Source organism: Triticum dicoccoides, chromosome 7B (genome assembly GCF_002162155.2).
Source record: "Triticum dicoccoides isolate Atlit2015 ecotype Zavitan chromosome 7B, WEW_v2.0, whole genome shotgun sequence".
NCBI lineage: Eukaryota > Viridiplantae > Streptophyta > Magnoliopsida > Poales > Poaceae > Triticum > Triticum dicoccoides.
In genome coordinates this window covers 640,314,603-640,325,414 of record NC_041393.1, presented here as the reverse complement: position 1 = coordinate 640,325,414, position 10,812 = coordinate 640,314,603, and the positions used below count along the sequence as shown (strand labels likewise).

General features: G+C 45.2%; 1 protein-coding gene across 1 annotated transcript; it reads right to left on the bottom strand.

Annotated features, from left to right (window-relative positions):
• Nucleotides 1-7,917: 7,917 nt before the first annotated feature.
• LOC119339270 (BTB/POZ and MATH domain-containing protein 2-like) lies at nucleotides 7,918-10,195 on the bottom strand. The gene is made up of 2 exons (XM_037611389.1): nucleotides 9,294-10,195; nucleotides 7,918-8,101 (listed from the first exon to the last, which is right to left on the bottom strand). Exons 1-2 carry the CDS (start codon nucleotides 10,193-10,195, stop codon nucleotides 7,918-7,920), a joined length of 1,086 nt encoding a protein of 361 aa, XP_037467286.1.
• Nucleotides 10,196-10,812: the final 617 nt, after the last annotated feature.

Here is a 10,812-nt window from a genome sequence, read left to right as displayed (position 1 = left end):
GTGAGATAATTACGAGGCATGGCCGGGCATTCGTAGCCCTTGCCGCAAGTCCTCGAGATGGGGCAACGGGGTCACATCTTTCGTGAGTCTCTGCTTGTTACCGCGCGTTCCTAATCCACTATGATTTGGATATTTGATCTGAGGGGCCTCTGGCCTGATAGCACTAACCATCACGTGGGCATAGTATGGGCGTTCTGCGTCGTATACATCAGCCGAAGCTTAATAGACGTCAGCGACTGAGCGGCGCCCGCCGGGTTGGACTGGTAAGCACCTACCCTTTTAAGGAGGTAGCTAGGTCTGCTCACCGGCCGCATACGCAACATGCAGGAGTTTCCGGGGATATGGCCCATGACCCCTGGGGGCATAGGTTTAGTCCGGCGTGCTAACCTCTCTATTAAGTCTAGGTCGGGTTGCGGCGTATTGTTCGGCCGAGGTCGGGCATGACCCAGGAAAGTGTGTCCGGCCGGAGTTAATCAAGCGTGGTGGGTAAGTTGGTGCACCCCTGCAGGGAAGAAAACATCTATCGATAGCCTGTCCTATGGTAACGGACACTCGGACTTGTATCCCGATCGATACAACTAGAACTGGATACTTGTGATGACAATTGGATTGTGATGACAATTGGATAGTATGGCTCTGAGATTGCTTTCTTGCAGGGAGTCGAGAAAGGATCTCTGGCCGAGGTTGATAACACTACTACTACTTTACTTTATGCTACTCTACTCCCTCCTGTTTGCTGCAAGATGGTGGTTTCCAGAAGATGCTAGTCTTCGATAGGACTAGGCCTTCTCTCTATTCTGGCATTTCTGTAGCCCAGTCCACATATACAGCCTTCCTTTGATAATGTTGCATATGTAGTGTAGATCCTTGCTTGCGAGTACTTTGGATGAGTACTCACGGTTGCTTTGCTACCCCTTTTCCCCCTTCTTTCTTCTTTTTGGTTGTTGCAACCACATGGTGGAGTCCAGGAGCCAGATGCCACCTTTGACGACTACTACTACCCCGAGGGTTCCTACTACCACGTGACGGACGCCGACGACCAGGAGTAGTTAGGAGGCTCCCAGGCAGGAGGCCTTGCCTTTTCGATCGGTGTTGCTTATGTTCTAGCCTTCTTAAGGCATACTTGTTTAACTCATGTCTATACTCAGATATTGTTGCTTCCGCTGACTCGTTTGTATTCGAGCTGATGTATTCAAGCTCTCGAGGCACCTGGCTTGTAATATAAAGCTTGTATTATTTTCAATTGTGTCTAGAGTTGTGTTGTGATATCTTACCGTGAGTCCTTGATCTTGACCGTACACATTTGCGTGCATGATTAGTGTATGATTGAATCGAGGGCGTCACACAACTGAAGAACTTGTCACAATTCAATCTAAGATCAGGAAACTCAGTGATGAATTTGATGTATACCGCGCTGACTGGCTTGGAGAAAAAGTCAGATTTGTAAATTTGACTGAGAAGTTCACTTCCAATCTTGCAGCCCCAACGCAACAAAAAAATCCTCAGGCTGAGGCATCTGCTCAGCCGACTAAAGAAAATGCCAACACCGCTAATGACAATCAGGCTGCTGAAGAAACTCAGAGTACCAGGGCTGATGACTTCATTCCAGCCGCTGAAGAAATTGCCAGGGCAACCACTAGTGTTGCGCATGAAGAAACTGTTAGGCCAGCTGAAGCTTCTGCCACTGAGCCTGAAGTAAATGAACCAAATTCCTCTGCTCCTCCTGCACCTACCCCAACTCCAATTCTTCCTCTGCATCAGATGTGAAGAAGACCAAGGCTGCAAAGTGTGCAGCTGTGAAGAAAGGGAAAGCATCAACTTCATCAGATTCTTCAGCTCCGAAAAAGATGAAGCCATTGACCAGCTCTTTTGCGAATCCAATTGATGCTATTCCGGTCTCATCCATGCCATCAAAGGACCTTGTTCCTTTTGATGAAGAATATGTGATTCCAAGTGAACCAGATGAAGAGATTCCTTCTGCTGCTTCGTCAGAGCAGTTGGATGAAGAAATTGAAGCGGATGCAATCCCTTCAACCCCAATAGTCTCATCGGCCATGCCTCAGTTCACTGCTGAAGAGGCTGGCGTTGAGGAAAAGAGTGAAGAAGAAGATGTGAACATTGGGTGTACAACTCCTATGCTGAATGATGACTTTTGGGAAAGTCAGCACCCCAACTCACCTCTGTTCACACATCTGCAACAAATTCCTCAGTACGCTGTCAATACTGAAGTACAAATGGGATCTGAAGAACCTCGTGCAACCCCGTCTGTCAATGAAGAGATTCCAGCCACTAGTGCTGAAGAAAATGTTAATGAAGAATTAAAAACCCAGGCTGTCACTGAAGAAGAACCTGAAATTCCTCACCCTGTGGAACCTGAGATTGCGATTCCTGAGGTGGTGATGCAATTAACTGATACTCCTCAGCCAAAGCCAAAGGATCCCTTCTCGAAGAAACAAAAATTCAAGGCTGATGACTTCTTCGGCGAGCATGTCTTCTTCACTGACTATAATCCTTATGACTCTGCTCGTCTTAGAAGGAAGCGTTTCTGGACTGCCAGCCAGGCCAATTTTTATTTCTCACTGCTCTTCAACAAGGACAAAGTCTTCGACCATGAGCATATTCCTCATGTGGACATGGAATCACTGCCTTGCTTTACGCCGATCCTTAGTGTGCTTCATGATGCAAGACTGGTCAACTTTTTCTCTGACATTGTTGATTGGAATGAAGAGCTTATTCTTCAGTTCTTCGCAACTCTGCACGTCACAGGTGATGCTGATGATATCAACACGTGGGTATTGGACTGGATGACCGAAAACACTCATTATAAGGCACCGGCCTCTGAATTAATTCATGCCCTGCCCATTAGTCCACCCCTTGAAGGATCTCTCTTCCTGTACCAGGAGCCTGAACTCACTGCTCATTACATGCAAGTGCTTATGAAGCCTCTAAAGCCTGGTCAAGCCCCAAGGACAAAATTCCTCGTGAAGAAATTGCTATATGTGCCAAGAACAATCTATCACATTCTAACGAAGACATTGAGTCCTATCAAAGGCCACGACTCATCTGATGAGGAAATTGTTGGCATCATGAAGAATCTGCTATTCAATATCATGCATGGCATTCCTGTCAACAATCATGATTTCTTCATGAGAACTCTGGCAAATGTTGCACTCTCTCCGTTTGAGTTGAAGCCTTATGCTCCTTGGATTATGAGATTCCTCTGAACAAGGTCTTCACTTAACAACAAGGCTGACTTTCAGAATCACCTCAGCAACTTGCCCCCAATTGAAGTCCTCAAGCGGACATATTCCTCAGCTGATGAAAAGGGCAAGGCACCAGCTGTTATTGATGAAGGCATTCGTCCATTGGATGGTCAGTTTCGCAAAGCTGCATCTTATTCCACCAATGATGACTCTGCCACTCATGACTCTGCTGCAAATGCATCCAAGCCAAATCCTCAAGCCACTGCTCCAAGAGTGATGACTGACCATGAGCTTCTTCTTAGTCTTCACCAGAAGGTGGATCGAAACCATAAATGGGTTAAGCGTCAGTTTGGTTCTATTATTCACAACATGACTGCTACACATAATGCAGTGAAGAAAAACCATTACTACCTCCATGAAGTCTTCGGTCGCACCTGGGCAATTCCGTCACATCTATATGGTGAAGAAGATCTGAAGAAAATGGGTCTCAAGGAGGATTTTGACTGGTCTGCACATCCACTGAAGAAATACAAGAAGGTCCAGGTTCCTTCCTTGGTGGCCAGCTCCTATTCTTCACCATGCGACACCGACGAGTATGAAGACTTGGATGACACTGCGGCAGGCCCTTCAACAACAAACGACCCCAACATCGTTGGCGCTCCTTCATCATCATGACATTCTTCAGGGCCGTTAGTCCTCATTTTTCGACCCTTTTGGTCATTCGATGACAAAGGGGGAGAAATTTGAGTTAGTCTTCAAGCGGGTCTACTTATATGGGCGTTTTTTTTGCAAAGTTACAACTCTCGTTCTTCTGAGACTTTATTCGACCGAGATGTAAACTTAAACTCTATGGTGGCCTGATACTTTTGCTGTGATTTTCTGCATGTTTATTCCTCATTAATATTAATGCACGCATGCGGAATTACATCAGTCACCATATTTCATCATGCATTTCAAAATCTTCATATTATATGTCAAATGCATGCATGAATTACAAGATACAGGGGGAGATCTCCATGATTCTACTCTTCAAGTGTGCATTGCTTCAAAAGCAAATTCCTCACTATGCACATCTTCAGGGGGAGTTCTTCTATATCTTGCAATCAAATTCCTCAGTATCAGTATTTACACTTTATATGTTTATCCCCGTTGAAAACTTAACCTATATTGTCATCAATCACCAAAAAGCGGGAGATTGTAAGTGCATCTAGTGCCCCTTAGTGATTTTGGTGTATTGAAGACTTATAGGTTAAGGGACTAATGTGTTTATGAGTGTACACATGTCTATAAGTCTATGAGGAGTTTGAGATTTACAGTAAAAGTCGACCCCTAAAAATGAATATCTTCGACTGAAGATTTTGGATTTCTGAAGACTTTCTGAAGACTTTGAAAGTGAAGAAATTAGTGTGACCATGAAGACTTCGTAATCATTCAAGGAACATGAAGCGTGAAGACTTTTGTTTTTGTAGTTTCATTTTTTCTTTCTTGAGTCATAGGAAACACCGTACTGTTAAAGGGGGTCGAGGAAATACTAAGGAAAAATTTCCATGTGATGCTCAACTCAAAATTCTATACCTACCAATCCCTTCGAGTTAAGCCAATGGAAATCTCATACAGTTCAGTCAATTTCTTCAGTGACAGAGACGAAGTTCTTCTGGTCTCTGAGGAATTTGTTCTGACTGAGGAGTTAGGAATTCGGCCGCGCGGATTTCCTACACAGTGAGGAACATGATAGCCCTGAGGTATTTGATACTCAAAATTCCGACCGTTGTTGTGCTACGCGCCAGCTGTCCCAAAATATCTACCCACCTAACGGTCATATCATTGAAGGGCATTTATGTCTTATCATATCGGGCTGCTCCCTAGGCTATAAATAGCTGCCCCCCTACAACCACTAGCTGGTTGGCTACTCCGAGAGAAACCGACACTTGTCATTTGAGAGCAATCCATCCTCCGAGGACTTTGAACGAAAATCATCAAGTGAGGAAAACCCAAACCCAAACACCTACAAACCCAAAGTGATTGAGCATCACTGAAGAGATTGATCCTGCGTGGATCCGATGCTTGTTACCTTAGAAGACTGTGTTTCTTCCAGATGGTTAGGCGTCATGGTCTAGAGCATCCAAGAGGAAATTATGGATCGCCGAGTGACCGAGTTTGTGAAGGTTTGGAAGTCACCTGAAGACTTACCACGAGTGATTGGGCGAGGTCTGTGTGACCTTAGCTCAAGGAGAATACGGTGAGGACTGTGTATCCTCAGGTTTAAATACCTAGCCGCTCCGACCAGACGTACAACTGAGACAGCAGTTGGAACTGGTCTACCAAATCATTGTCTTCACCAAGCTTATTGGATCTATTCCCTCAATTCTTTCATTTCCTCATAACTGTGTTATGTGCTTGTTCATATCTGCTTGAAGACTTTGACTGAAGACTTTTCTCAATTTCCTCAGCTCAATTTCTTCAGTCTGTTTGTCTTTGTCCTGTGATATCCTGTGTTTACGCTTTCTGTACTCTGTGCTTGTCTTCATTTCATCATGATGACCATGCTTGTGTTCCATTATGTTTACATCTGAGTAGTTATACCGCTGCAAGTAGTTCTTCGCTTAGGAATTTCCTCACCCTGAAATTCCTCCGTGAAGAATTCATAAAAATCGCCTATCCACCCCCCTCTCGTCGATATAACGCACTTTCAATATAAAAATGTATAATAAAGCCCATTAAACATCCAAAACAGAATATATAATAGCATGGAGCAATCAAAAATTATAGATATGTTAGAGATGTATCACCCCGCCCTTCGCCTCTGGCGCCGTGGCGGAGATGGCCGACGATCGGAGTGGCCCCGCCTCACCAGCGCGACCCGGTCGACTATGTCACCTATTTGTTCACATCCGGTGGTCGATGCTTGGGTCGTTGGGCCGCGGGGAAGCAGAGGGAGTGGCTGGCCATGTTTGTGGAGGCTGAGCTCGGCGGCCATGGAGCCGTTCGAGCTTGTGCTCCGGATCTGCAGTCAAACCTTCATATTTATGAAACACAGGTTGGAAAAACCACATCCAGCTCCCATAAAACATCATATTATGTAATTTTTTTACGGGTTTCCATATATTAGAGCATCCATCCGTCATATATGGAGGATTCGAGCCCCGTAAAATCGGTCAACGCCGGAGCAGGGGGGCTGACAATGTCGTGCGCGAGCAGCGAGCAGGCGGAGGAGTTCGGCAGCGGCTGGCCAGAGCATCGCCGGAGTAGGCAGCGGGCCGGAGCAGGCGACAGACCGGAAACGGCGCCGTTCTGGCCGGCTAGAGTTCGAGTTCATCCATGCGTGCATTCCAGGGAAGAAGAAGCGTGAGGAAAAAAGAAGAAGAAGAAACTTTTAGGATATGGGTTTACGACATCTGTTCTATCTGATGCCTCGCGGTACTGTAAATTCGTTTTAGGATCGACCTATATACTGTTTTTACAGGTGGTGTTTTGCCGGATACGCTAGAGATGCTTTTAGGCTGGCCCAGAAGAATAGCAAGCATGTCCGGGAGGGGTACGTGTGGGCGAGGGGACTAACGTCATAGAGAGATACCCTTGAGGCCAACTCCAGCGACGGATCAACATTCGGAGGGGATCAAATGTCCATGTACAACACATTGCGAGCATGGTTTTCACTTTCAGTAAGATCTCAATAATATTTACTGAATTTCATTAATTTCAGCAATCACTAAAATATTTACATTTCAGCTAAAATATTTGGGCAATTTCATTCAGTGATACATATGAATTCAAATATTTCTCAAAAATAATTTTAAAAAATTCAAAAAAAAAATTTGACTTCAAGTGAATATTTCGACTTTGGTCAAAATGCAAATCAAAATAACTGAAATTCACTGAATTTCGGTGTTTTCGACTGGTGCTAAATATTTTGTGAAACTGAAAGTGAAAACAAACGGATCGAGCATACAAATGGATAAAATTGATGCTAAAACAGATTAAATCTAATTTTGATATATTTTCACCAAATAATGAAACTTAACAAAGTTTCAATTAACCCAATAAGAATTGAACTAAACTAAAAACTAGGTAAAGCACCGACAGTGACCTCGTAGGCATGGCATCCGAGGCCACCTGCACCTCCGCCGGCCTCCACCTAGTGGCTGAAGGCCCCCCAGGAGTGGCGGCATCCCTGACCGGCCGCAGATGTCGTCTTACGTGCCCGCCATTGCCTTGGAGCTGGGCCAAGCGGTCCCCACTTGGGATATGTGTTTTAAATAATTTTTTGGCACACATACTTTTGACCACGACTACTATGTAATAATGACTTATAACTTCACATTTGAATTTAACACCATTGCACCATGTTATTACTACCGCTAGTCTAAATTAAGATTAAAATAGACTGTAAATATCTGCTAACATATTAAATTTGAGGACATTCCTTCGAGTTTCTAAATGCTTCCTCTAATTTTGAGAACTCTGCAATAATTTCTTCAGAATAAACAGAAGTTTCTCTCTCAGTTTTCAAACTTCTATTTATATTTTAATGTTTATAAAGCTTTGCTACTATCAAGATTGTTTGAATCAAGCAGATGCAGCAACGTAAGCAACCTTAATTTTAATAGAATGAACAGTCCTTCACAGACGACTACCAGTAGTAGGATATCATCACTTCTGAAAATATAAATAGCATGCCAAATATCCAGGTCTTGTGAGTTTAGACTCAAAGAGATCATGGAGCAAGCTTGGCGACCAGTTCGTCCAGAACAGATGGGCAACTGCTCTTGAGGTGCTCATATCCATCAGATTCCATGACCACCTTCAGGTTACCCGGAGACATCAGGAACTTGAAGCATGCCTTCTTGAGAGCAGCACAGCCGTGCTGCTCAGCCAGTGCCAGCGTGGTCGCCACCGTGCTTTTGCAGATGTGAGAAAAGGAAGAAAAAGGCCCATGTGAAAAAAGCCCACTAGTAGGCCTACTATAGTAGTGGCCGATGGGCATCGGCTCTAGGTCCCCTGCCCATCGTAACTGTAAGTCTGTAATTCGTATTTAGGGTATACTACATGGGACTAGTCGCCGCCGTTCCAGTTTTCGACACCCTCGCGCCTCGCGCCCTTAATGTCGCTGACACCGCCCGTTCGCCTCTTCTCGCCCTGCTCTCAGGACCAAGCCATGCTTCTCTCGATCAGTCGATCTGATTCACATATTCAGGTATTTGGCTGCTGTACTTGTCAATTTCTCCCGCTTAACCAACGAAAGAGCAAAGGTTTAATCTCTGTAGAATCTCATCCTGTATCAGTGTCGATTGTGGAATTGGTACTCCAGATTTTTTTGTGGTAATTTGGTTCTGTAATTTGTGACTCTATGATCTATGATTCAGTGGTGTCCAGTTGATGCTTCTGATCTGGATATGCCTATTTTGTAAATGTCCCAGTCCCACAATTATCATGAATTCAGTGGTGTACTGGTGATGTGTCTCGGCCAGTTCCTATTTTTGTGATGCAAATTACCTTGTATTAGTTCCTAACTGTGATGCAATATTTTTTTATTGTCAAACTTATACAGTATGTTGATTCTCCATTCCAATCCAGCAGGCAGCAGCTACGAAGAGAAAAGCAAAGCCAAACACCCGTTAAGATTAATGCTTTTTTAAGCCAGTTGCTTCAAGTTCTCATCCTACTGAAATTGTTAGTGAGGCTGATGTCCAAGTTACAAATCCGACAATCCGAGTCCAGTTAACGCTTCTGATCAGGTTATGCCGGACATGGTAAATCTTGCAGAACAAACAGAAGTCATAATCACACGTTACAAATCAGAGTCCACTTAACCGCAAGTATGTTTTTCTACTCTCTATAAAAGTACTTAACTAATACTACATTAAGTTATATCTTGGTTGCTTTTTATCTTGAGAATTGATTTGACTTTATAATCAAATTATTAATATTTTTGATCTTATTGGCAGTCGTAGAGGCCACTTTAAATTAATACAAATGTAATGATATTTTTATGTCACTTAAGCAAAACCTTGTTCTATACGATTACTTTTTGTACTGGAATTTTTTTTTCTTACTTGGCTTGGCCCCTCCATACCCAAATCCTGACTCCACCCCTGAATGTGATCACACAGCCTCCCCTCGCAGATCAGCTTCAGCCTCTCCATATCATACCTGTCAGCCGCCACCAGCAAATGCTGAGCAATCTCCGTCGCGCCGCCTTTGTCCATGGAGGGCAACGAGTCGATGAAATGGAGCAACGCCTTGAACACTCTGGCTTCCATGTCATCGATCAGCACTCGAGTTGCGGTCTTCTCCTTCATGGGGCCAAGGAGCTCTGCCTTGAAGACCGGTGACCGAGCTGCGAGTATGCACCTGTGCGCAGCTAATGTCTCCTCGCCGACCTCGAAGGTAACATCGGCCGCCTCGCCGGCCAAGAGAAGTTGTCCGAGATGCTGGTGCATGTTGGACGGTGGCAGGACGACGTGCGGTGGGATTGGCTCGGTGAAGATCTTCTTTGACACGGAGACATCGCACCTGATGCTGAAAACATCATGCCTAAGGTAAAGGGATTCCTCCAAATCCTTTCTCTTGATGAATTGAGCGAAGCCCATGCTGCACCTTTCGTGGAGTCTGGAGAATGTGCCTATGTGGCTGCTGCATCTGCTGTACAATGCCACCGGTTGCCTGTCCTGGTCAAGCAAACTCATCTTGAACTCTTCTTTGACTTCACTAGCATCAGTTGGATCAGTACTATGCTGCAGATAGATGGATATCCAATCTGCGTCTTCAGTCTGACAGCCGTCTGGGTAGTAGCGCATACACCAGGGATGGCCTCCGATGGTGAAGGTCTCGGACTTGATGTATTTGCCATTGCCAAGCCCCTTGGTGCGGGAGTAGCCGTCTATCTTGACTACGTGCGACCCGGACATGGCCTGCGCGACGATAGCCGACGCAGGCGGCGACGACGATCCGTCGTTGGGAGCGATGTTGCCCACCGTGGACGAAGAGGACATTGTGAGTGGAGACAGCAGCTAGCGAGATGTGTCCTGTGGGTATGGAGTTGCGATACCACACATGGATGTTCTTATATAGTGGAGTACCGTATACGGTGATGGTCGCTGTGCATTCATCATCCTGCCCGACGCCCGAGCAGTCGTCGCGTACTATTTACTTGCTGCCGCGAGCGACGAGGAGACGCAAGCATGCGTACGACTCGCCGGCGTAATTTACGTCGCGCGGGGACTCGAGGAGGCGAGAGAGACAGGAAACGAGGCACCGCGAGATGTATGTCACTAATTTATTTCCGTTGGCAAACACCAGGAGTCTAACTACTGGTGGCGTTTTGGCAGGCCATGCTCGCCGCCGTTTCAAAAAGAAGCCCCTAGTGGCCATGGCCATGATCGATGACAACCCGCTGCAAATTGTATGGCCTAGATCGATATATATCCCTCCGCGCAGGTGCATAAGGCACCTACTAAAAAAATAGAAATCCAAAAGTATCTATTATTTATATGGACTGTGCTAGCTTCCACACGTATTGAAGTTAAGCAACAGATCCGCACAATTTCTCCCTAGCTTGCATGTATGCATTAGCTTCATCTTATTTTCTTTCTTTTTTCTGTACGTGTCC

What these genes read in the sequence shown, in the direction of transcription:
- LOC119339270 (XM_037611389.1), bottom strand. Translation starts at nt 10,195, where the DNA reads ATGTCCTCTTCGTCCACGGTGGGCAACATCGCTCCCAACGACGGATCG. An exon ending in CTGTGTGATCACATTCAGGG is followed by an intron (nt 8,102 to 9,293) that starts GTGGAGTCAGGA and finishes CATCTGCAAAAG; the next exon opens with CACGGTGGCGACCACGCTGG.